The following is a 27,473-nucleotide window of genomic DNA, read 5'->3' as shown; positions in this document are numbered from 1 at the left end:
CAGAAGCTTTGTGGAGAATGTCCTTTGTTAATATGGATTTTGACAAATTCCAGTCTCGCATTTTTATGATTTGCTTTCAACAGTGGTTTCCTCCTTGGTCGTCTTCCATAAGGTCCACATTGGCCAAGACAGCAATGAATGGTGCGATCTAATACTGATGTACCTTGACCTTGGAGTTCACCTCTAATCTCTTTGAAAGCTGTTCTGGGCTCTTTGGCTAATATTTGTATTATCTGTCTCTTCAATTTGTCATTAAATTTTTCATCTTGCGTCACATCCAAGGAGGTTGGCAATTGTCCCATAGATCTTATAGTTCTGAATAAGTTCATTTTTTTAATAAAGTTGCAAAAATTTCTACATTTCTGTCTTTAATGAGAAAAAAAATGAACTTTTTAGAATTTACCAAATGGCTGCAATGAAACAAAGAGTGAAAAATTTAAAGGGGTCTGAATACTTTCCATAGCCACTGTATGTGTAACTGTAGTGACAGGAACATCAAGCTGTTTTTTAAGATGGCTTTTACCTTTAACATGTTTGTCTATAATTTTATCTTTCTAATCTCATGGGCCAATGCTCTCTTTAGCTTTCTTTGGTACATGTTCAGTGTGGTACACACCATGATACCAAACACCACAATGTCTACTCTTCGACCTTTAAGTAAGCAGATTGACTGATTACAAGTTATGCTAATTACAGGACACATCTTAGTTTAAAGCGATTGTCCGGGACTTTAACATTGATGGCCGATTACTCAGGATAGGTCCTAAATGTCTGATAGGGTGGGTGTGCGGCACCCGGCACCTCACCTGTTCATTTGCAATAATGCATAGCTTTGTCAATAGAGTAGTGGCTGCAGCCAGGCACTGCACATCCACCCCCTTTTGCTTTGAATATGGGGAAGATATTCAGTACCCAGCAGCCCACCTTGCCAAAACTGCTTGTCACAAATCAGCATATATGCTAGTCACAGTGGAACCACCATGAATTAGCCTTATACCATATTAAAACGTCAGTTCTTGTTTTCAGCTGGCAGCATGTGGACCAATTATAACCCCCGCTCTGATGATGCTTCATTTCAGTATCCCAGCGTGCACTGGGATTCTCAAACAAAGAGTCATCCCACAGGAAGTTTAGATTATGGCAGGGGTCCTCAAACTTTTTAAACAGGGGGCCAGTTCACTGTCCCTCAGACCATTGGAGGGCCGGAATATAGTTTAAAAAAACAAAACAAAAAAAAACTATGAACAAATTCCTATGCACACTGCACATATATTATTTTGAAGTAAAAAACAAAACGGTAACAAATACAATATTTAAAATGAAGAACAAGTAAAGTTAAATCAACAAACTTACCGGTATATGTCCCCAATAGGCAGCATAGGTCTCCAAAAGGAAGGTAAATGTCCCCAATAGGCAGCATAGGTCCTCAATAGGCAGGTAAATGTCCCCAATAGGCAGCATAGGTCTCCAATAGGTAAGTAAATGTCTCCAATATGCACGATAGACCGGACCCAGCGTTAAAAATAAAAAAAATACCAGTACTCACCTATGTACCACACTGCTCTGAATAGGCGCCCACTCGATTCCGTCTACTTCTGGAACAGGCAGGCGCGTGACGTCATCTGTGCTGTATACGGAGGGCCGCAAGTCTTCCAGAGTGGCAGCGCATCACCTTTACTCGCCGCCTCGTCCTTCCGCCCATGATTACAGGGCACGCCGGCATTGAACTGTCGTCTGCTAAGCAAGACAGGCAGTGGCGACAAAAACACCCGGCGGGGCGGATAAAAATCCTCGGGGGGCCGCATGTGGCCCGCGGGCCGTAGTTTGAGGACCCCTGGATTACGGCATCAAATAGGGATTTAGATTCAGATTTATTTGACCTCTGGACTACCCCTGTAAGCCATTAATGTCTAATAGATTCGTGTCTGACACTTATTTCCAGAAAAAGGGGCTCCTGATCCTCCATTCCAACCACTCTGTGATAGGAGATGTGTTTACATTTGCTTAGCAGTTTTTCTTTTTTAAACCCTCGCAGATGTGAATGGAGGGAGCTAGCACATGTGCAACTACTTCTCCTTTTACTACAGTTGACCAGTAGGCGGAGGTGTGTGTGTGTGTGTGTTGGAATTAGGGGACCTGCATCTATGAGACATTTATCATAAGGCTATGTGCCCACGATGCGGAAATGCTCCAGATGTTTCCTGAGCGTTTCTGCATCTCCCTGGCAGAAAAAACGTATGTGGATTGTACATGCGGATTGTACATGCGGATTGTACATGCGTTTTTCCTGCCAGCGACAAGTGGAAGTGAAGCGTTCTTCACATGCATTTCTGCATGCGGGTTGTCAAACGCTTTTAGCATCACTTGGAAAGTGCTTGACAACTTGGTCACACTATATAAATCCATGCAAACAGCATGGATTTATATAGTGTGACTGTAAAGAATGGTAAAAAATTAAAAAAAATATATACTTACCTTCTGATGGCCCCCGGAGTCTTTATTCGATCCGTCCTGGCTTGCCAGCAGCTTGCGGTACACTGAAGGACCTGCCGTCACATGACTAAATGACGTCAGCGCTGGTCCTTGAGTCCACCGTGATCTGCCAGCAAGCGAAGACAAGCGCACCGGGGGCCATCAGAAGGTAAGTATAACATTTATTTTTTATTTTATTCTTTTTTTTTTACAGGTACTATAGAACCCGGGTCCGGAGGATAGTCTCCTCTTCTCCAAACCCGGGTACCATCCGCACATTGAAACGCATGGAATGCACATGTACAGATCCAGTGATGCGGAATCCATGCGTTCCAATGCAAGTCAATGGCGGCGAAAATGCAGCGCTTCTGCAAAATAGTTGGTAGTGCTGCGGATTTTTCCGCAATAATAATCTGCAGTGGAAATTTCCGCAGCATGTGCGGATCATCATTGGGGGACATGGCAGGCCTTCTACCATGCGTTCTTTAAGCATTTCTGCTGCGGAATTGCCGCTGCGGAACCGCTTAAAAAAAGCATTGTGGGCACACAGCCTAAATATCTATGTTTTGACAATCCCTTTAAAACGCACCTGTCCTTTCACCAGGGACGGCGTTAGGGGCAGACAAACTAGCCATTTGCCTGGGGCCCCCACTGCTCCAGGGGCCCTCATCCACTGGCACACCACAGGGCCCTTGAGTCAGGGGGGCCCGGCACTGCTCACTCTCCCCACACCCCGCATTTAACTGTATCGGCATCATGGATGCCGATAGAGTTGAAAGCAATCATTGCCATTGTCAGGTGACGCTTCCTCTCCCATCATTGCCATTCTGCATCTGAAGCAGCAAGCTCAATGATGTCACTTCATTGCGCGCCACACTATGCAAGGAAGTGGAGCAGACGTGATGCAGAGACCAGAGCAGCAGGGTAAAGAGGAGAGTATTGTATTTATTTTTTTAAATCAGTGTCTACGTGGTGGCCATAATACTAGAGGACTATGGGGGCTGCATTACGCTCTATGGGGGTGTGCATTATACTATATGGAGGACTATGGGGCGTGCATTATACTATATGGAGGACTATTGGGTGCATTATACTAAAAAAGTAAAATGCTGCCTTTTCATCGATGGATTGGATTGTTTATGCCAGAACAAAAATCATTGTTCTCAGCAGCACATCGCCCCGCGAAAACTGCAGATGTGCAGCGGATAACATGAGGTGTATGGGGACAGATTGATCTATTAGACTGTGTGCCCACTATGCGTTTTTTAAGTGTTTCCGCAGCGGCAATTATGCTGCAGAAACGCTTAAAAAACGCTTGGTAGAAGGTCTGCCATGTTCCCCAATGATAATACGCATGTGCTGTGCACATGCTGCTGAAATTTCCGCTGCGAGTTATCATTGCGGGAAAAAAAAGCAGCACTACCAATTATTTTGCGGAAGCGCTGTGTTTTCGCCGCCATTGACTTGCATTGGAACGCATGTAATCCGCATCACTGGATCTGTACATGCAGATTCCATGCGTTTCAATGTGCGTATGGTACCCGGGTGTGGAGGAGAGGAGACTCTCCTCCGGACCTGGGCACCATAGTACCTGTACAAAAAAGAATAAAATAAAGAATAAATATTATACTTACCTTCTGATGGCCCCCGGTGCGCTTGTCTTCGCTTGCTGGCAGCTCGCGGTGGACTCAAGGACCTGCGGTGACGTCATTTAGTCATGTGACGGATCACGCCACCGCTGACGTCGGCAGGTCCTTTAGTCTACCGCGAGCTGCCGGCAAGCCAAGACAAGGACACTGGGGGCCATCAGAAGGTAAGTATATATATTTCTTTTTTACCATTCTTTCGGTTTGCATGGATTTATATAGTGTGACCAAGTGGTCAAGCACTTTCCAAGTGATGCTAAAAAAAAAAAAAAAAAAAAAAAAAAATATAATCGCTTGGAAAGGGCTTGTCAACCCGCATGCGGAAATGCATGTGAAGAACGCTTCACTTCCGCTTGTCCCTGGCAGGAAAAAAGCATGTACAATCCGCATGCGTTTTTCCTGCCAGGGAGATGCAGAAACGCTCAGGAAAAAATCCGGAGCATTTCTGCATCGTGGGAACATAGCCTTAGATTGTTCTGTGCCCATCATTCCTCAGCCGGTGTAATGAGGTCGGGAGACAAACGTCGAACGACTTGAATGTTGTCGATAACGCTTGTTCAATGACCTGAACTCAGCGAATTTAAATATAACTGAAATGTTTCTGTGTTATGGTGCAATATGTGAGCATTGGGAGCCCCACTTTGCCTAAAACTGGCCCTGCCTTTAACACAAAAGCTGTGTGAACTCCCTGCAATTACTATTATGAAACAACTGTTTAATAATGAGCATTATAAGCAGATTCATAGGGATATACACAGTGGTAAATCAACATCATGTCATGAGGATTGGCCATTTCAGATTTTATTGCGAATTTTGAAAGGACATAAAATGTCAATGGGGCATTTCTATCAATATTGTCTAACTTTTAAGACAGTGCAAACTTAGATTAAACAGTATTAAAATGTGCCAAATTCATCATGGAGGCATATGCAGTGTCATAACTTTGGATTACCTGTATACTGTCAAGTTTAAGTTTACACAACCTATTAACTGACTTAGTTTGTACCCAATATATACACAAATTTTTTGGGGGTGTATATTGTTGTTCATGAATCTACAATCCTATCAGAAAAGCCACTCACCTTTGTCATACAGTAGGGAAAAAAAATATTTAGTCAGACACCAATTGTGCAAGTTCTCCCACTTAAAAAGATGAGAGAGGCCTGTAATTGACATCACAGGTAGACCTCAACTATGTGAGACAAAATGAGAAAACAAATCCTGAAAAATCACAGTCTTATTTGGAAAGAAATTATTTTTCAAATTTTGGTGGAAAATAAGTATTTGGTCAATTACAAAAGTTCATCTCAATACTTTGTTATATATCCTTTGTTGGCAATGACAGAGGTCAAACGTTTTCTGTAAGACTTCACAAGGTTGGCACACACTATTGCTGGTATGTTGGCCCATTCCTCCATGAAGATCTCTAGAGCAGTGACATTTTGGGGCTGTCACTGGCCAACACAGACTTTCAACTCCCTCTAAAGGTTTTCTATAGGGTTTAGATCTGGAGACTGGCTAGGCCACTCCAGGACCTTGAAATGCTTCTTACGAAGTCACTCCTTCGGTGACCTGGCGGTGTGCTTGGGATCATTATCATGCTGAAAGACCCAGCCACGTTTCATCTTCAATGTCCTTGCTGATGGAAGGAGGTTTGCTCTCAAAATCTCATGCTACATGGCCCCATTCATTCTTTCACGTACACGGATCAGTTGTCCTGGTCAATAGGAAGAGAAAGAGCCCCCAAGCATGAAGTTGCCACCCCCATGATTAACAGTAGGTATGGTGTTCTTTGGATGCAACTCAGCATTCTTTCTCCTCCAAACACCACGGGTTGTGTTTCTACCAAACAGTTCTACTTTGGTTTCATCTGACCATATGACATTCTCCCAATACTCTTCTGGATCATCCAAATGTTCTCGAGCAAACTTCAGACGGGCCCAGACATGTAATGGCTTAAGCAGGGGGACACGTCTGGCGCTGCAGGATCTGAATCCCTGGCGCCGTAGTGTGTTACTGATGGTAGCCTGTGCAATGTTAGTCGCAGCTCTCTGCAGGTCATTCACTAGGTCCCCCCGTGTGGTTCTGGGATTTTTGCTCACCGTTCTTGAGATCATTTTGACCCCACGGGGTGAGATCTTGTGTGGAGCCTCAGATTGAGGGAGATTATTAGTGGTCTTGCATGTCTTCCATTTTCTATTTATTGCTTCCACAGTTGATTTCTTCACACCAAGCTGCTTGTCTATTGCAGATTCAGTCTTCCTAGCCTGGTGCAGGGCTACAATTTTGTTTCTGGTGTCCTTCGACAGCTCTTTGGTCTTCACCATACTGGAGTTTGGAGTGTGACTGTTTGCGGTTGCGGACAGGTGTCTTTTATACTGATAACAAGTTCAAACAGGTGCCAGTACTACAGGTAATGAGTGGAGGACAGAAGAGCCTCTTAAAGACGAAGTTACAGGTCTGTGAGAGCCAGGAATCTTGCTTGTTTGTAATTGACCAAATACTTATTTTCCACCAAAATTTGAAAAGAATTCCTTTCCAAATCAGACAATGTGATTTTCAGGATTTGTTTTCTCATTTTGTCTCTCATAGTTGAGGTCTACCTATGATGTCAATTACAGGCCTCTCTCATCTTTTTAAGTGGGAGAACTTGCACAATTGGTGGCTGACTAAATACTTTTTTCCCCCACTGTACATGGCACTGATAGTAAAAGTCATCAGAGGTTTTGGGGCATTTACCTTAGTAAAGCTCTCAGTTTAGGTTTAAAATCCACAACTAAAGCCAATGGGGAAAATCCACCACTGAAATAGACAAGCTGTAGATTTAAAAATGTACTCATCAGTTCAATTTCTGTAGTGTGTACATGGGCAACACGATTGCTCAGTGGTAAGCACTATTTTGCAGCGCCGGGATCTTGGGTTCAAATCCCACCAAGGACAACATCTGCAAGGAGCTAGTAGGTTTCTGTGAGTTTGCTCCCACACCTCAAAAACATAGATTGTGAGCGCCAACGGGGACAGTGATGAGGATTTCTATACGTATGACACCAACAAAAGTGCCCCCCAAACACAGTATGATACCCACAGAGTCAATTCCTCCACAGTACCCTCAACACGCACGGTATGATGACCCTACTGTACCCCCCCCCCCTCAACTTCTTGGAAAAGTATGGTGACCCCAACTGTGGGCCAAATATAATCAGCCTGCGGGACAGATTTGGCCATGGGCCAGTGTTTGACATGTATACCTGAATAGAGGGGAAGAGCTTGTGTGACACTCAGACAACAGACATATTTACACTGAGCAGTGTGATATTAATCAATTTGACCGGCCAATGAGGGATACAGAGTAGCAGTTCTACTGAAAAAAGACATAACAGTAATTTAGCTCTGAAGCACAGTAATAGAAGGAAATAGGGCAGAGGACGGTACTAATAAGGCTGCCTTATGTGGGTATATGGGGTTATAGGACTTTGGCTAGTGCAGCACAGTATACAGATAAGCTCACATGCAGCACAGCTCCGTCACCATGGGACTTTAGACTGTATCATTGCCCTGTCACCTTCAATGCCACCTATCTTTTTAGAATCTAGTCCTGGATACAGTGTAACATATCACCACTACCATTGGGCACTGCCTAGCACACCTCCCCTCCCCCCTGGGCACATCAACCCCCCCCCCCCACGGCACATCAACCAACCCCCCCCACTCACTGCCTAGCACACCACCACCCCGGCACATCAACCCCCCCCCCCAGGCACAGCCTAGCACAATCCCCTAGCACACCTCCCCTCCCCCCTGGGCACATCAACCCACCCCCCAGGCACATCAACCAACCCCCCCCCCCCCAGGCACATCAACCAACCCCCCATCCAACAGGCACTGCCTAGCACCCCCTGCCTAGCACAATCCTCTGGGCACTGCCTAGCACATCCCCACCCCGGCACTGCCTAGCACAATCCCCAGGGCACTGCCTAGCACAATCCCCAGGGCACTGCCTAGCACAATCCCCAGGGCACTGCCTAGCACAATCCCCTGGGCACTGCCTAGCACACCACCACCCCAGCACTGCCTAGCACAATCCCCTGGGCACTGCCTAGCACACCACCACCCCGGCACTGCCTAGCACACCACTGGCATTATGTAACAGTAGCCCAGTGGTCACTATGTAACAGTAGAGAGCTGGTAGCAGCAGATACAAAGTTGTCAGGAAAACTTCCCCCAATATATTGGCGGGCTATGTACTGCTGGGCCATGTAGTGCTGGGCTCTTGCACCCCGCTCATGCAGGATCGGGACATCGTTCTTCTCACCCTTTGGCTCCCTCCCTGGGGGTCAGCAGGTGCCAACACTGGAGGCTACTACTAGTCTGGCCGTGTAGGTGCAGGAGGGGCAGGAGCTGCACGGCCCTGGACTGGCACTTACCATGTGCTGGTACACCTCAGCAGACACTTGATCTGTTAGTTTAACCACTCCGGCAATAGTAAAGAAGAACCCCAATAGGACCCTGATGGCAGTGAATACAATGGCCATGGCTGCTGTTGTGTCCTGCCCTCCAGCTCTGTGCTACGCCTCTCACAACACTTGCAGGATATCAGGGCAGCGATGCAGGGGAGGAGTGGTCGGAGCACTGGGCCTCTCCCACCCGAGTCCTCCCCGCTCTCCATTGGCGGGACGCTGGTTCCACGCTCCACCCTTGTGTTGTTCGGGTGGGATACGCGCCCATTGCGCCGTGTCTGCAGGCGGGGGCGAGTGAGGAGACTCGGGCCTGTAGCCGCTGTGTACAGAATGCTGGGACCGCACGGACAGCCCTGCCTGGGGCTGGAGACCAGCAGGCTATAGAAATGGCGCGGATTTCCTAGCACGCACACCACTCCGGGGTACATTAGTAGGACTTGCTGTATCCTTGCCACCCAGGCTTGCCAGGGCCTGGCTATTGTGCCCATTTCTAAGCAGCTTTCTTGGGCTTGCTGGATTTTATTTGGGTCTACCTCACCGGTTCTTTTGTCTATAAGGCTATGGTCACATGTTGCTTTTATGCTGCAGCCAAACCTGATCTCATGGCAGTAAAAAAGCTGCAGACAAAATGCAGGTTTTGCTGTTTTGGGGGGATTTTTTTCTGCATTTTTCAGGATCCCAAAGTTTAGCTTTATTCCACCTTACAAGCATGAACATGGCAGACTGGACAAGCACCAGCAATTCAGTTATTGGTTTTAGTTTTTACGCCGTTCCTCTTGCGGAAGAAGTGATCCGACCAATTTATTCTTGTCAGTACGATTACAGTCATACCAGATTTCTATACTTTTTATGCTTTGCTACTTTTACAGACTAAAAACAATATTTTGCAAAACTTGATTGTTTTTGCATCGTCCTATTCTGAGAACTGTAAGGCTATGTGCCCACGATGCAGAAATGCTCCGGATTTTTCCTGAGCGTTTCTGCATCTCCCTGGCAGAAAAAACGCATGCGGATTGTACATGCGGATTGTACATGCGTTTTCCTGCCAGGGACATGCGGAAGTGAAGCGTTCTTCACTTGCATTTCCGCATGCGGGTTGACAAGCGATTTTAGCATCACTTGGAAAGTGCTTGACAACTTGGTCACACTATATAAATCCATGCAAACGGCATGGATTTATATACTGTGACCGAAAAGAATGGTAAAAAATAAATATATACTTACCCTCTGATGGCCCACGCTGGCTTGCTTCACCGTCCCGGCTGCCGGCAGTGGTATACTGAAGGACCTGCTGACGTCAGCATCGCGTGACCCGTCACATGACTGACGTCAGCGCAGGTCCTTCATTCTATCGCGAACTGCCGCCAAGCAAGGAGGAGCGCACCGCGGGCTGCCAGAAGGTAAGTATATATTTATTTTTTTATTTTTTTTACAGTTTTCAATGGTACCCCAGGTCCGGAGGAGAGTCTCCTCTCCTCTAGACCTGGGTACCATCCGCACATTAGAACGCTTGGAATGAGCATCTACATATACAGTGATGCGTAATCCATGCGGTCTAATGCAAGTCGATGGCGGCGAAAACGCAGCACTTCTGCAAAATAATTGGTAGTGCTGCGTTCTTTTCCGCAATGATAATCCGCAGTGGAAATTTCCGCAGCATGTGCACAGCACATGCGGATTATCATTGGGGAACATGGCAGGCCTTCTACCAAGCGTTTTTTAAGCGTTTCTGCAGCGTTTTTGCCTCCTCGGAAACGCTTAAAAAACGCATCGTGGGCACACAGCCTAACTAATTTAATTTTTATTTCTGTTTTACCTTTTTTTTGCAGGACGGTTTGGTGTTTTAATTGCATTCCTATACTATGCAAGTGATCAGCCTGCAATTAGTGAAAGTCCCATAGAGGGACAAAGTGTAATAGTAAAAATAAAATTAAAAAAATATCTAAAAAAAAAAAATCATAAAAGAATAATAAAAAATAAATATATATTGTACCCATAAATAAATATTTTAATGAAAAAAATAAAAAAGTACACATATTTGGTATTGCCACATCTGAAACGACCTGACCTATAAAACTCCCACTAGTGAACCCCTTCAGTGAACACTGTAAAGAAATAAAGTATCGTTTTTTGCCTAGTCTTTTATCATGATACTACCAAACATAAAGTGGAATAAAACGTGATCAAAAAGACAAATGTAAAGAAAAATGGTACGGCTGAAAACATCTTGTCCCGCAAAAAGCAAGCCGCCATACAGTTCCATCAACGGAAAAATAATAAAAGTTATATCTCTCAGAATAAAGCAATCCAAAAATAATAATTTTTTCTATAAAATAGTTTTTATTGTGTAAAAGCGTAAAAACATAAAAAAAGCTATAAATGTGGTATGGATGTAATCGTACTGACCCCAAGAATAAAGTTGCCTTATCAATTTTACCGCACGCAGAACGGGATAAAAAAAAAAAAAATTCCTGAATTGCTGGCTTTTGTTCATTCTACCACCCAAAATTCAGAATAGAAAGCGATCAAAAAATGTCACGTGCCCGAAAATTGTACCAATAAAAACATCAACTCATCCCGCAAAAAAACAAGCTGTCACATGACTCTGTCAGCTGAAATATGGAACAATTAGAGCTCTCTAAATATGGCGATGCAAAAAGCAATGGAAAGCGTCTTTTAGTGTGTGACAGCTGCAAAACATAAAAACCCGCTATAAATCTGGTATCGCTATTATCGCAACGATCCGATCAATAAAGTCGCCTAATCAATTACACCCCACGAGGAACAGCTTAAAAAATCAATAAAACAAATTCTTCACCTGCTGCTGATTTGTACATTCTACCTCCCAAAGATCGCAGTAAGGCTCGGCGCACATTTATCCTATGATTACACCGGAGTTTCCATGTAAATCTCTGAAATATGTAATTCAGACAAAACCCCCGGCGGAAGATTCCCTATAATGAGGCAGATGGAGGCACTGTGGATGCCGTCTGGCCTATGATCTGTTGGCGTCCGTCTTTTCATTAGGTGTGCATAAAAGTCCCTGAAAAGGGCAACGCTGAACACAGAGGCCACACTGAGTCCTGAGTAACTCTGCTGCCTCATCATAGTGAATGGATCCATCAGGGGTTTCATCTGAATCACGTCACTCGGAGATTTAGATGGAAACCCCGATATAAGTGCTCAGCATAAAGCGCTCTATGTGATCCAAAATGTTATGTAAAATGTTCCCAACAAAAACTTCAACTCAGTCCACGAAAAAAAGCAAGTCCCCACTCAGGTCCATCATCTGTTATCGGAAATGTAGGGCTTCCACATTACTGGTAGCAGAAAGGCTTTGGAAAAGCGCCATGGCTCATCGCCCCCAAAAGAAATTGAACAAATTCTGCACTCCCAAATGCCCACCTCCCTTCTGAGCTCCAGTGTGTGTCTAAACCGGTTAGCGTCCACATGTTTGGCATTTCTGTTGCGATGAGAGCACGCCTAATTACAGGTGTGTGTCTCCAGAACCATGAGCTGGGCACAACGCACTGGTCACTACAACGGCAGTTTGCAATTTTCACTCCTCAACATCCGCTGCTGCTTGTTTCTGGAAAGGACCCATTGAGTCAAAATCGTTACTACACCTGTAGATAAATTCCCAAAAGGGAATTTCCAAAATGGGGTCACTTGAGGGGGGATTCTGCTATTCTAGCACTGTATATGGGGCTCTGTATATGGAGTCCGCATACTATTTTAGAAAAATCTGCGCTCTAGGAGGCAAATAGTGCTCATTCCTTCCAGAGTCTCGCCGTATGGCTAAGCAGTACTGTACAACCACATATGGGGTATTTATACATTCACCAGAAATTGTAGGACACATTTTGGTGCCATCTTTACCCATTTCCCAGTGGGAAAATTTAAAATCTGGTAAAAATGTAATTCTGTGATCCACCTGTGGTGTCAATATGCTCACTGCACTCCTAGATGAATTTATTGAGAGGTGTAGTTTGTCAAATGGGAGGTCTGCTGATCTGGCTCCTCAGGGGCTCTGCCAATGTGACATGGCACCCTCAGTTCAGTCCAGCAAAATCTTATCTTCCCTTCTGAGCTTTGCACTGTGCATCAAAAGTAGTTTTCGACCACATATGGGGTATCGGTGTGGATTTTGCACAACAAATTTTGTGGTCCATTTTCTCCTACTATCCTTGTAAAAATGAAAAAAATTGGGTCTTAGACAACATTTTTGTGGGAAAAATATATTTTTTTCATTTTTATTAGTGTTGAGCGAGCACTAAAATGCTCGGGTGCTCGAAGCTCAGGCCGAGCTCACTGTGATACTCGGGTGCTCGACCCGAGCAACGAGCCCAATGTTAGTCTATGGGAGACCCGAACATTTTTGCGGCGGCTACCCCGGCAGTCTGTAGAAAGCCTAAAAAGTGCCCAAAACGATAGTGACAGTGCTCAAATGACATGGGGACAGCATGGGGATCGCCCCAGGAAGCATTTCTGACCCCCAGGTCACTGCTGTCAACAACGTGGTCAGAGGTATTAAGCCACTTTTACAGGCTCACAATAAAACGTTCAAAAACGAAAGTGAAAGTGCTTTCTTGTGAAATATGTTAACCCCTTAACGACCATGGGTCTTTCTGTTTTTGTTTTTTCCTTTTTTGCTCCCCTTCTTCCCAGAGCCAGAACTTTTTTAATTTTCTTTCAATATGGCCATGTGAGGGCTTATTTTTTGCGGGACGAGTTGTACTTTTAAACACCATCACTGGTTTTACCATATCGTGTGCTGGAAAATGGGAAAAAAATTCCAAGTGCAGTGAAACTGCAAAAAAAATGCAATTCCACAGTTGTTTTTTGGGTCCTTTTTTTACCACGTTCACAGATTGCTAAAACTGACCTGCCATCATTATTTTCCAGGTCGTTACGAGTTCATAGACACCAAACATGTATAGGTTCTTTTTTATTTAAGTGGTGAAAAAAAAATCCAAAGCTTGCTAAAAAAACAAAAAAAAATGACGCCATTTTCCGAGACCCTTAGCTTCTCCATTTTTCGGGATCTGGGGCCAGGTGAGGGCTTATTTTTTGCGGGACGAGTTGTACTTTTAAACACCATCACTGGTTTTACCATATCGTGTGCTGGAAAATGGGAAAAAAATTCCAAGTGCAGTGAAACTGCAAAAAAAATGCAATTCCACAGTTGTTTTTTTGGTCCTTTTTTTACCACGTTCACAGATTGCTAAAACTGACCTGCCATCATTATTTTCCAGGTCGTTACGAGTTCATAGACACCAAACATGTATAGGTTCTTTTTTATTTAAGTGGTGAAAAGAAAATCCAAAGCTTGGTAAAAAAAACAAAAAAAAAATGACGCCATTTTCCAAGACCCTTAGCTTCTCCATTTTTCGGGATCTGGGGTCAGGTGAGGACTTATTTTTTGCGTGCCGGGCTGACGTTTTTATTGATACCATTTTGGGGTAGATCCGATGTTTTGATCGCCCTTTATTGCAGTTTATTGCAAAGTTGTAGCGACCAAAAAAACTTAATTCTGGCGTTTAAAATTTTTTTCTCGTTACGCCGTTTACTGATTGTGTTAATTCTTCTTTTATATTGATAGATCGGGCGATTCTGAACGCGGCGATACCAAATATGTGTATGTGGGGTTTTTTTTATATATACAGTACAGACCAAAAGTTTGGACACACCTTCTCATTTAAAGATTTTTCTGTATTTTCTTGACTATGGAAATTGTACATTCACACTGAAGGCATCAAAACTATGAATTAACACATGTGGAATTATATACTTAACAAAAAAGTGTGAAACAACTGAAAATATGTTTTATATTCTAGGTTCTTCAAAGTAGCCACCTTTTGCTTTGATGACTGCTTTGCACACTCTTGGCAGTCTCTTGATGAGCTTCAAGAGGTAGTCACCGGAAATGGTCTTCCAACAATCTTGAAGGAGTTCCCAGAGATGCTTAGCACTTGTTGGCCCTTTTGCCTTCACTCTGCGGTCCAGCTCATCCCAAACCATCTCGATTGGGTTCAGGTCTGGTGACTGGAGGACAGGTCATCTGGCGTAGCACCCCATCACTCTCCCTCTTGGTCAAATAGCCCTTACACAGCCTGGAGGTATGTTTGGGGTCATTGTCCTGTTGAAATATAAATGATGGTCCAACTAAACGCAAACCGGATGGAATAGCATGCCGCTGCAAGATGCTGTGGTAGCCATGCTGGTTCAGTATGTCTTCAATTTTGAATAAATCCCCAACAGTATCACCAGCAAAGCACCCCCACACCATCACACCTTCTCCTCCATGCTTCACAGTGGGAACCAGGCATGTAGAGTCCATCCGTTCACCTTTTGTGCATCGCACAAAGACATGGTGGTTGGAACCAAAGGTCTCAAATTTGGACTCATCAGACCAAAGCACAGATTTCCACTGGTCTAATGTCCATTTCTTGTGTTCTTTAGCCCAAACAAGTCTCTTCTGCTTGTTGCCTGTCCTTAGCAGTGGTTTCCTAGCAGCTATTTTACCATGAAGGCCTGCTGCACAAAGTCTCCTCTTAACAGTTGTTGAAGAGATGTGTCTGCTGCTAGAACTCTGTGTGGCATTGACCTGGTCTCTAATCTGAGCTGCTGTTAACCTGCGATTTCTGAGGCTGGTGACTCGGATAAACTTATCCTCAGAAGCAAAGGTGACTCTTGGTCTTCTTTTCCTGGGGCGGTCCTCATGTGAGCCAGTTTCTTTGTAGCGCTTGATGGTTTTTGCAACTGCACTTGGGGACACTTTCTAAGTTTGCCCAATTTTTCGGACTGACTGACCTTCATTTCTTAAAGTAATGATGGCCACTCATTTTTCTTTACTTAGAATTTGTATTATGGCAAGAAAAAAGCAGCTAACAGTCTATTCAGTAGGACTATCAGCTGTGTATCCACCTGACTTCTGCACAACGCAACTGATGGTCCCAACCCCATTTATAAGGCAAGAAATCCCACTTATTAAACCTGACAGGGCACACCTGTGAAGTGAAAACCATTTCCGGTGACTACCTCTTGAAGCTCATCAAGAGAATGCCAAGAGTGTGCAAAGCAGTCATCAAAGCAAAAGGTGGCTAATTTGAAAAACTTAGAATATAACACTTATTTTCAGTTGTTTCACACTTTTTTTGTTAAGTATATAATTCCACATGTGTTAATTCATAGTTTTGATGCTTTCAGTGTGAATGTACAATTTTCAAAGTCATGAAAATAAAGAAAAATCTTTAAATGAGAAGGTGTGTCCAAATTTTTGGTCTGTACTGTATATTTTATTTTGAATGGGGCGAAAGGGGGGTGACTTAAACTTTTATATATTTTTTATTTTTTTAAAAACTTTTTTTTACACTTTCTGCTTGCTTCTATAGTCTCCAGAGGAGACTAGAAGCAGCAGTTGTCTGATTGCTTCTACTGCATACAAGCGATGAGCAGATCGCTTGTATGCAGGAGAAATGCTCACTTGCTATGAGCGCTGACCACTAGGTGGCGCTCATAGCAATTGAGACATGACAACCACAGGCGTCTGCTGCAGACCCTGAGTTGTCATGCCCACCCATTGGCGACCCGCGATCACGTGACGGGGTCACTGATGGGCGGGGCTTAGGACTCCCGGAAGCGCGAGTTAAATGCCACTGTCAGAGATTTAACATGTTAACAGCCGCGGGTGGATTGCGATTCCAATAATCAGCTGACGTGCTCTCTTCAGTTCGGGCTCACCGCCGGAGCCCCCGCTGAACCGGCCTTCCTGACCTGGTGCGTACTATTACTGACCAGGTCGGAAAGGGGTTAAGGAACATCCTTTCCAGGGTAAAGACTTGTGTATAAGGTAAAATAAATAACCAAAAACAAAAATACTCCTCCACACCTTGGGCTATGTTCACAAGTAGCATTTTTTATGCCTTTTTGCACGTTTGTATTGCTTTCAACCGTGACAAATGTATTCACCGGGAAATGTCATTTTAACATTTTACAACCTTATCTGGCCATGTGCTGTGTGACACATGCATACAGTGCTAAAAAGACATGGGAACAGCATGGGGAAGACCCCTGGAAGCATCTCTGACACCCAGGTCACTGCCTAAAAGTGTGCCCATCAGAAGTGATCCTTGCCGCATCAGAAGATGCAGACTTGCAACTATCCCCGTGCAAGTCCTTGTCCCAGGGCAGTGTTCAATTGTACCTCCCCCATAACTTGCAATACAAGCGCAAGTATGCAGCCTGCCACCCACCCACCCCCAGGCTGCAATACCATACTGCTAGCTTGCTTGCACTTGAAATTGGGCCTTTTAGGCATGTGGAGGTGGAATCTGGCCACCACGTCATGGCTGCATCGGTAGCCTGGTATTCATACTCAGTCCCCGGCGGCCGGGTGTCCACGCTTGGTCCCCAGCCGCCAGGGGGCGGCCGGGTGTCCATACTCAGTCCCCAGCCGCCCCGCGGCCGGGTGCCCACACACTGTCCCCAGCCGCGTGGGGGTGGCCGGGTGTCCATAAACGGTCCCCAGCCGCCCTTATTTGTCCCGGTGCGCCTTATACACAAGCACGCATACCAAAACATTACCTGTGCCCTCCCCAGTGCATTTAGTGGGAAGGACAGCCTAACCACAAACACGTGGACAAGTGAATGTGGCCAGGAATGGTCCATCTCACTGACGCCTTCACACTGGGTTAATATTGTGGAAGCCGGGACACAGTTGGACAGTGGGATGCAACACGTCCTCCAGACATAGAGGATTGCGGGTCCTGGGTCAATCAGGCTTCAACACAAAGTTCAGAAGGTAGACAGCAGCAGTGGTCGGCCTCCTACACAACGAGTAAATTATTCATGATCATGAGGCCATCCACCTCCTTAGCTTTCTGTTCCTTGGAATGCAAGCGCATGTATGTAGTAGCAGCTAGGCGTGAGGTGGTCAGCGTTTTGGCGCATATTCTACCTCCTTCGAGGATTGCTGGATGTTTTCCTGCTACTATCCAATTCTATGACTCCCGTTAAAACAAAGCTTCAGGTGATGAATGATGGATGAGGTGGTGGCAAAGGAGAAAGAGCAGGAGGAACAGGGACCATTCACATCAATATCAGGCCAGCCAACCACACATGTCTTGTAGGATATGTTTCTGTACCAAAAGGAGCGGTTCAGCTACACAGTTATAAGGCATACAGTGAATGCAATGCCTACCAAAAATTTCGAGGCACTCCAATGCCCCTTGGAAGTGACATGGAGGTCAGAGGGCCTTAACTAAACCTTTTTTCCATTTATAGCAACTGGGTCTCCTGTACACTGTTGGCCTAAGCAGGGAATGGAAGGCTTTCCAAAAATTATTAGGCACTGCAATGCCCCTTGAAACAGACGTGGATTACAGCGTATTAAAAACCTTCTACCCATTATTGGGAAGTGGGTCTCCCTTAGTGTTCGCCTATGCATTGAAAAGCAAAAGCTGACAAAAATTAGGAGGAAATGCAATGCCCGTTGCAAGAGTCGTGGAGGTTAGAGGTAATTAAAAACAACATGTCAATGCCCCTTGGAAGAGCTGTGGAGTTCAGAGTGGTTTAACAAGACGGTTTTAATGCCCCTTAGAAGAGACGTGGAGTTCACAGTGGTTTAACAAGACAGTTTTAATGCCCCTTGGAAGAGATGTGGAGGTCACAGTAGCTTAACAAGATGGTTTTAATGCCCCTTGGAAGAGACGTGGAGTTCAGAGTGGTTTAACAAGACAGTTTTAATGCCCCTTGGAAGAGTGGTGGAGGTTACAGTGGAATAAAAAGACAATATCAATGCCCCGTGGAAGAGACGTGGAGGTCACAGTAGCTTAACAAGACGGTTTTAATGCCCCTTGGAAGAGTGGTGGAGGTCGCAGTGGAATAAAAAGACAATATCAATGCCCCTTGGAAGAGTGGTGGAGGTTACAGTGGAATAAAAAGACAATATCAACGCCCTGTGGAAGAGACGTGGAGGTCACAGTAGCTTAACAAGACGCTTTTAATGCCCTTTGGAAGAGTGGTGGAGGTCGCAGTGGAATAAAAATACAATATTAACGACCCTTGGAAGAGACGTGGAGGTCACAGTAGCTTAACAAGATGATTTTAATGCCCCTTACAAGAGCCATGCAGTACAGCATATTAAAAACATTATTCCCATTATTGGGGAGTGGGTCTCCCATAGTCTTTGCCTATGCCTTCCAAGCAAAAGCTGCCAAAAATTAGGAAGGGGAAACTTGCAATGTCCCTTACAAGAGCCATGCAGTACAGCATATTAAAAACATTATTCCCATTATTGGGGAGTGGGTCTCCCATAGTCTTTGCCTATGCCTTCCAAGTAAAAGCTGCCAAAAATTAGGACAGAGGAACTTGCAATGCTGGCAACATGGACCACGGTCACCCTGGTGGTATAGTGGTCGTGGAGGCTGAGGATAAGGAGAAGAGCAAAAAACAGCCGAAATGAGGAAGCGTATACCCATGTGTGGGTGTGAAGCGATGCATGGGAATACACCTCCCGAAATAACACAGTGGATTTGACTTTATGTTACTCTGCTGTCATTTGGTGGTGATGAGAAGTCTGGCCCAATCCAGCCCTTGTTGATTTTGATAAGGGTCAGCGTGTCAGCATTGTCAGTTGACAGGCGAGTGCGCTTATAAGTTATAATTCCCCCAGCAGCACTAAAAACACGCTCTGATAGTACGCTAGCGGCAGGGCAGGCCAGGACCTCCAAGGCGTACAGAGCGAGTTCATTCCAAGTGTCCAGCTTGGATACCCAATAATTAAAAGGCACAGAGGAATCACGGAGGACGCTGGTACGATCGGCAAGGTACTCCCTCACCATCTTTTGAAACTTTCCACTCCTTGTGAGAGTACCCCGCGCCTCAGGGCCTGTAAGCTGGGCGGGTGTCAGAAAACTGTCCCAGAACGTTGACAGTGTTCCCCTGCCTCTGCTGGATTGGAGTTGCATCTCTCTCGCCTGTACGCCTTGGTTGGGCAACGAACTGTGACCTCTGCCGCTAGCGTGTTCAGATGGGAATTTTTTTAAGAGTTCTGCAGCAAGGGCCTTCTGGTATTGCCCCATTTTTGTAGACCTCTCCACCTCAGGAATAAGAGAGTGAAAGTTCTCCTTGTAGCGGGGGTCTACAAGTGTCACCAACCAGTAATGACTGTCACCCAACATTTTGACAACGCGAGGGTCACGGTTAAGGCAGCGTAACATAAAGTCAGCCATGCGTGCCAGACTGGTAACGGGCAAGATTTCCCTGTCCTCACCAAGATGACGACTGACCATGCTCTCCTCCTTCTCCTCCTCCTCTTCCTCCTCCCCCCTGTCCTCAGGCCACCCACGCTGAACCGACGGTATGACACTTGTACAGGTACTACCGTCTACAACGCATGATAGCAGCTCCTGTTCTTCCTCCTCCTCCTCCTCTCCCTCATTGTCCCCCAATGCACGTTGGGATGAGATGAGGCTGGGCTGTGTGTAATCGCCCGCTACGGCTTCTTGATCCATCTCATCATACTCTGGCTGCAATGCCTCCTCTTTAATTCTCTGCAGAGAGCGTTGCAAAAGACAGACAAGTGGGATGCTGACACTAATGATGGCGTCATCGCCACTCACCATCTTGGTGGCCTCCTCAAAGTTTGTCAGGATGGTACAAATGTCAGACATCCAGGTCCACTCCTGAGGTCTTATGTGTGGAGTCTAACCTGAATATCGACGGCCTTGTTGCAGCTGGTACTCCACAACTGCTCTCTTCTGCTCACAAATCCTTTGCAACATGTGGAGGGTAGAGTTCCAACGTGTGGGGACATCATACACCAGTCGGTGTGCCGGAAGCTGCAAACACTGCTGCAACACAGCAAGGGCGGCGGAAGCTGTAGCCAACTTGCGAAAATGAGCTGACAGGCGGTTTACTTTCACGAGCAGATCTGGCAACTCGGGGTACGATTTAAGAAACCGCTGAACCAAGAGGTTAAGCACATGAGCCAGGCATGGTACGTGTGTGATCTCACCTCACCTCAGAGCCGCCACCAGGTTACGGCCATTGTCACACACGACCATGCCGGGATGTAGGTTCAGCGGTCTCAGCCACAGATCTGCCTGCTCTTTCACAGCTGTCCACAACTCACAAGCAGTGTGAGGTTTATCACCTAAGCTTATGAGTTTCAGCACAGCCTGTTGCCGCTTGGCGGAGGCAGTACTGCAATGCTTCCAGCTTGTAACTGATGTGGTGATATCTGAGATGGAGGCTGAACATGAGGAGGAGGATGCGCAGGAGCTGTACACTGTGGGGGCAACTCTGACTGACATAGGGCCCGCAATCCTCGGTGTGAGGAGGATGTGTTCCGTCCCAAGGTCCGACTGGGTCCCGGCTTCCACTATGTTTACCCAGTGTGCCGTCAGACAGATGTACCGTCCCTGGCCACAAGCACTTGTCCACGTGTCAGGTGGACTCTCCCAGTAACTGCGTTGTTGAGGGCACGGCAGATGCTTTGGGACACGTGCTTGTGTAATGCGGGGATGGCACACCGGGCAAAATAGTGTCGACTGGGGACCGAGTACTGAGGGACGGCCACCGCCATAAGATTGCGGAAGGATTCCGTCTCCACCAGCCTAAAAGGCAGCATTTCCAATGCAAGCAGTCGTGAAATGTGCGAATTTAGTACTGTGGCCTGTGGGGCGTTAGCTGCGAATTTCCGCTTTCGTTCAAAGGTCTGGGATGTGGACGTTGATGCTGTTTCTTGAGAAACTGTCATAACAAGTGAAGACTGAGAGGAGGGGGCATCTTTACATGCAGTATGGACAGGGGATTGCCTTGCACACAACAGGGAGTTCTATTGCACGCACAACGGTGGAAGAAGCAGTGGTGACACCCGCTGACACTGGTCGTGGACCCTGGGTTTCGCCCCACAAAGTCGGGTGCTTTGCTGCCATGTGCCTGATCATGCTGGTGGTGGTCAGGCTGGTAGTTTTGTCACTCCTGCTGATGCTGGCATGGCAGGTGGAACATATGGCCTTTTTGGGGTTATCAGCAGAGTCTTTAAAAAAATTCCAGACTCTGGAAGACCTACCGCTTGTACTGGCAACGTCCCTCGTGTTGGTGTTACGGGGAACGGTTGCCTGCCTTCTGTCTGCGGCCACCACACTGCTTCTTCCTGCCTGTTGGGGTACTCTGCCTCCCTCCCCCTGTGTGCTGCTGGCCTCACTCTGCATGTCCTCCTTCCACGTTGGGTCAGTTACTAGATCATCCACCACCTCCTCCTCTTCCACTTGCGCACCACGATCCTCCTCCTCACTTCCTGGCAATTGTGTCTCGTCATCGTCCACCTCTTGTGACAGATTGCCAACGTCGACTTCCTGTGGCCGTGGCTGTTCAAATATTTGGGCATCGCAACATGGGATCTCATCTTCCACCACTTCAAGCGCATCAGGCGAGGGGCCCAAATATGGAAATGGACCAGTGAACAGCTCTTCAGAGTGTCCAAGTGTGGGATCACTTGCTGTCTGACGACACTCGGCATGTTGGGAGGAAGGAGCATCAGGGTGAGGAGGAGTATGCGGTCGAGACTCACGGCTACTAAGAGTTGACCGTGTGGAAGACAGACCGGAGGTGGTGGTGCCCAGGTAACTGGAAGTATTGTCTGCTATCCAATTAATAACCTGTTCACACTGATCAGTTCTCAATACTGGTGTTGTTCTGTGCTTCCCTAGTAATTCGGTCAAGAAGTGGGAGCGAGAAGATGTGGCTGTTGGTTGTGGCACATTTTCACCTTGGCCACGGCCCCGTCCTCTGCACGAACCATCACCAGAACGTCCACTTCCACGTCCCTTGCCACGCGCCTTGCCCATTGTAAATGAAGTAAAATAGCTTACACTTGCACTATCAATGGAAAAAGGGTAATAAAGAGTAGATTAGAACCGTGGAAGAGGAAAACCACAGTTATTGTTTACTGGGGTATACCACACTTTTTTAAATAGAGATATTTGCGGCTGAACAGTGAGCGACACACTCAAACTGCTTTTTTTTTTAGATACCAAAGGCCCAAAACTGGATAGTACAGCGATTTGACCCGTGGAACTGCGAAACCACAGTGAGATGTCGGGCCTACACAAGACTATTTTCAACAGATATATTTTTGTGTCACAACAGTCAGGAGACACTACTGTTTTTCTTTACGGAAAAAACTACCAAAACCTGAATAATAGAAATTTTTTACCGTGGGATGGCAAAACCACAGTTATTGTTTACTGGGGTATACCACACTTTTTTAAATATAGTGATAACCTCAGCACACCAATTGATATAAAAGGTACTTTTATTAGCAGTCCACAGTAAAGACGTTTCGGTCAACACGACCTTCATCAGTGTACTGCATATAAACAGAAATATACAGAAATAGAGACATTATAGTGATTGTAAAATTACAATATATATTATGAGACATATATAAAGAGAAGAGGTCTATGTGTCTATGTAACCTTTATCCAGCAAATAAAATAAGAAGAACGGAGCAACCTACCAAATTACTGGGATGGGAGCAGGAAAGAGGAAGGAGATGGGACCCAATACTGGGGATCCTATGGAGAGAGTGCATACCATGAAGATATGTGGAACTGGAATAGGGTGAGGGCTATAAGAGAGGAAAACATACCGTGTAGGTGAAGAGCCTGAAGTAAAGTGCTGCCTGGATCGCGGTATCCACCGCTGGATATTAGCAGGGTGTGTGTATAGAGGGACTGGCTATAAGTATGGGTGTAGGGGAGGAGGATTTGGCAGTCAGCCAATGAGAGCAGTGAAAGTGCCGGTGAATAGCGCTAGATGCGGTGACGTCACAGGAAGTGACGCGAGGCGGGGAGGTGCCGGCTTCTGATTGGTCCGGTGCCGCGCATGCGCACATGCGTGCGTGTCAGCCGGCGTGCAGGTGCGTTCCAGGGACCAGGAAGTGGTTTCTGTATTTGGAGTATGTGATATACTGCCGGAAAAAAGAAGCAGGAAGCGTTTCACCATCGGGAGGGAGGGTTGGAGAGGTATGGAAGGACGAGGGTGGGTATGGATCCATAATCTGTAACATGAAATAAATTGTCAGTTGAAGTTACATGGCACAACACAGTCAAAAGCACATCACAATATTGTTATGATATCCTGTAATAGGTAGGTATGCATCAATCATGGATCTCATGATAAACAACAAATAAGGATTAAATGTTAATCCATTAAAGAGTGAGAGGGATATCCATACATAAACTAAGGTCCCTGCTTGAGCAATATGTGACCAGGTGAATTTAAATAAAATAAGTGAAGATCATAATCGTAGTGTGGTCAAGATACCATATAATAGGTGAATGTACGTCAATCATGATCCTACTGATAAAAAAGCAAAATAAAGATTAGATATTGACCCATTGTGGAGTAGGAGGGATATACTCATATAGGCTGGGGTCCCTACTGGAGTAATACCGGATCAGGTGAATTTAAATAAATGAGTGAAGATCATAATCCTTATTGAGCCCTTTGGGATAAAGGGACTGCAGTTGATGAATCCAAAATGCCTCTCTCTGTTTGAGGGTTTGGATTCGATTGCCCCCACGGCGGAGTGGTCTGATTTGTTCTATGACTTGGAATCGCAATTGGGACACATTGTGTCCTGCTGCTATGAAGTGTTGGGGAATAGGTAAAAGTAAATTTTTGCATCTGATGGTGGATTTGTGTTTGGAGATTCTGTCTTTGATAGGTTGAGTTGTTTCCCCTACATAGACCAGGCCACAGGGGCATTTCACTAGGTATACAACAAAATTCGTGTCGCAGGTATAGTAACCCTTAATGTTGTATTTCTTGCCTGTTTGTGGGTGATGGATAGTATCCCCTCTAAGGATATTGTGACACTGATGACAATGTAGACATGGAAAGGTTCCTTTCTTAGGGGTTTGTAGAAATCTTTGCTGGGGACCAAGGGACGATGTCCCTATGTCAGCTCGGACTAATGAATCTCTGATGTTAGGTGCTCTTTTAAAGCAAGGTAGAAAAGGTTGATGAAAAGATTTGATGGTAGGGTAGCCTGTTTGAAGAATATTCCAATGTTTCCGTATCGTGCGGTGTATGGTGTAAGCTAGAGGATGATATGTATGTACAAATGGAGTACGATCGGATGTCTCTCGTCGTGGTTGTGTATGGTGGTCCTGTGATTCATGAAGGAGGTCCTGAGGATATCCTCTTTCTACGAATTTCTGTGTCATTTCTTTTACTCTGACTTCTCGTAATGTCATATCTGTCACAATACGTTCAACCCTCCGGAATTGTGATTTGGGAATGGCATGTTTCATGGGGGTTGGGTGGTTGCTTGCAAAATGTAGAAGTGTGTTGCGATCTGTGGATTTCCTATAGATGTCAGTGGTCAATAGTCCTGAGGCATCTTTGATAACTAGAGTATCTAGAAAGTTGATCTGATGCGGGTGGTGGTTGAGAGTAAAATGTAAACCTGGACAGGAGGTATTAAGAGCCATAAAGAATTCATCTAAAGTGTCCTGGGAACCTGTCCAGATACAAAAGACGTCGTCTATGTATCGTTTCCATAGAATGGAATGTTCTTGAAACAATGGATTGCTGTATACATACTGTGTCTCAAAAGTGGACATGTAGGAGTTTGCGTAAGGGGGGGCTACATTAGAGCCCATTGCGGTCCCCTTGGTCTGTATGTAAAATGTATCCTGAAAGAGGAAGTAGTTATGTGTAAGGACTATTGTTAGGAGTTCTACGGTTAAGTCAATTATAGATGGGTTGGTATCTGAGTCCCTCAACATTTGTGTGACAGCTTGGATACCCCGATCATGGGGAATTGAGGTATAGAGGCTGGTGACGTCTAAGGACACTAAGATGGCTTCTGGAGGAACTTGTTTGAGTGTTTTGATGATCTCAAGAAAGGCACCTGTATCTAATAGATAAGATGGACTTTTTTGGGTGAGTGGTGTGAGGATCTTCTCTAAAAAGATTGCCAGAGGTGATAAAACGGAATCTGTAGAGGCCACAATAGGACGCCCGGGGGGTTGGGTAAGACTTTTGTGGATTTTGGGTAAGACATAAAATACCGGTATAATTGGATGTGGATTTATTAAGTATTCATACGTTTTTAAGTCAATGACATTGGCTGTTAAAAAACGTTGTAGTGTCGAGGTGATGAGTGTTTGTATTTTTGTGGTCGGGTCCGTAGATAGTTTACGGTATGTGGACTCATCATTAAGTTGTCTTAGAATTTCCGTAATGTAATCACATTTGTTCATGACCACTACCGCTCCACCTTTATCAGCTGGCTTTATTATCAAATCTTTGTCCTCTTGCAGGCTTCGTAGGGCCTGTCGGTCAAGAGGAGAGAGATTCGTCTGATAATGTGTTCTGCCCTTGTCAATATTGGAGCGCAATTTTTGAAACGCCCCATCCACGAACCCTATGAAGGTTTCAAGTGGATGTGTGCCTCGAGGAGGCCTATATTTGCTCTTAGACCGGAGACCTAAGTCTTGGGCTGTGATATCGGTCGTAATGACCGGAGGAGTGGCGTTAGAAGGATTATGTGCAAAGTGAGTTTTCAGACGTAAGGTACGGTAAAAGCGTTGTAGCTCCATGTCTAATTTAAAGGTATTGTATTTGTATGTGGGGCAGAAGGAAAGTCCCTTTTGGAGAACAGATGTTTGTGCAACGTTGAGAGTTTTGGAAGAGATATTTACCACCAGTTGTGGGTCTGTGATCGGGTAATTCGTGTGAAGTCCAGATTTCCCCTTGTTCCTATTGCCTCGCCTCGTCTTCTTCTGTTGGGACGTCTTCGTGTTTGACCTAAAAAAGGAACAGACTGAATAGTGGACTGTCTTTGGTCCATGTCGGATCCGGAGGAAGTGTAGTCGGTTGAAGACTTGGCTGTGCGGTGGGTATATTTGTTTGTAGAGGGATTGTCTCGCCATCTGTATACTCGGTTCTGTTCGTAGTCCTGGAGATCTCTAGCGAACTTGTTCCTTTTTCTAGTTTCGGTATCACGTTTGTGCAGATCAATGTTGGTCTGGATTTTGCTTTGAAGCGTCTGGAGATCCTCAGGGCTGATCGAGGTCGTCAATTGGGATTCGATGTTTTTGATCTGTTCCTTCGTTGTAGTGATTGCCTTATGTAAAAAGTCCACTGTTAGTAGCATCAAATCAAAAGAACATTTATTAAGGATGAGTTCAAATTTGCTACAATAATCAGGAATGTCAGAGAAAAGAGTAGGACGGATTGGTACCCTTAGTCCCCTAGGAATCCTCTGAACTCTTAAATACTCTGTGAGTGTTGCGCAGTGTAACTCAATATTGGTGAGATGTCTGCGTTCTTTTTCCAGGTCCCGCCCACGTGTTTCGCTGGGTGGTACCCTAAGGAATTCGCTGGAAAGGTTGGTTTGGGAAATGATGTTAGATGCTTCATCTGCGTTATATGAAAAGGTTACTGATGACATGACACAACAGTGTGCTTGCGGACAGGAGTAAGTAATGATAAGAAAAAACGCAGCACTACTGGACCTGGGTGCTTGAGTAGGGTCCAAAGCCTTGAGATATAGTGATAACCTCAGCACACCAATTGATATAAAAGGTACTTTTATTAGCAGTCCACAGTAAAGACGTTTCGGTCAACACGACCTTCATCAGTGTACTGCATATAAACAGAAATATACAGAAATAGAGACATTATAGTGATTGTAAAATTACAATATATATTATGAGACATATATAAAGAGAAGAGGTCTATGTGTCTATGTAACCTTTATCCAGCAAATAAAATAAGAAGAACGGAGCAACCTACCAAATTACTGGGATGGGAGCAGGAAAGAGGAAGGAGATGGGACCCAATACTGGGGATCCTATGGAGAGAGTGCATACCA

At 45.4% G+C, this 27,473-nt stretch overlaps 1 protein-coding gene and 2 long non-coding RNA genes across 6 annotated transcripts in view; 1 reads left to right on the top strand and 2 right to left on the bottom strand.

The window, feature by feature from the left end:
* The window catches only part of TMEM35B (transmembrane protein 35B), a 28,394-nt gene extending 19,656 nt beyond the window's left edge, over nucleotides 1-8,738 (bottom strand). The window contains exon 1 of the mRNA XM_073666008.1: nucleotides 8,543-8,738. Coding sequence (XP_073522109.1) covers nucleotides 8,543-8,650 — 108 coding nt within the window. The 5' untranslated portion in view covers nucleotides 8,651-8,738. The remainder of the gene's footprint in view (nucleotides 1-8,542) is intronic.
* Nucleotides 8,739-8,802: 64 nt separating this feature from the next.
* The window catches only part of LOC141219049 (uncharacterized), a 78,960-nt gene continuing 60,289 nt past the window's right edge, over nucleotides 8,803-27,473 (top strand). For both annotated transcript variants that reach the window (XR_012287682.1, XR_012287700.1), the window contains exon 1: nucleotides 8,803-8,997. This is a non-coding gene — a long non-coding RNA (uncharacterized lncRNA). The remainder of the gene's footprint in view (nucleotides 8,998-27,473) is intronic.
* Nucleotides 22,881-27,461, bottom strand: LOC141219028 (uncharacterized). 3 transcript variants are annotated; one of them, XR_012287671.1, is made up of 5 exons: nucleotides 27,395-27,461; nucleotides 26,299-27,244; nucleotides 23,235-23,645; nucleotides 23,103-23,160; nucleotides 22,881-22,952 (listed from the first exon to the last, which is right to left on the bottom strand). It is a non-coding gene; the product is annotated as an uncharacterized lncRNA (long non-coding RNA). The 3 variants fall into 3 exon arrangements; XR_012287665.1 differs by having other exon boundaries at nucleotides 23,103-23,645; XR_012287659.1 differs by lacking the exon at nucleotides 22,881-22,952 and having other exon boundaries at nucleotides 23,048-23,645.

This window comes from Phyllobates terribilis, unplaced genomic scaffold, assembly GCF_046119375.1.
Source record: "Phyllobates terribilis strain yellow unplaced genomic scaffold, ASM4611937v1 Scaffold_2__4_contigs__length_985480577, whole genome shotgun sequence".
NCBI classification, from domain to species: domain Eukaryota; kingdom Metazoa; phylum Chordata; class Amphibia; order Anura; family Dendrobatidae; genus Phyllobates; species Phyllobates terribilis.
The sequence above is the reverse complement of the archived record's forward strand: the minus strand, read 5'-3'. Positions and strand labels throughout refer to the sequence as shown.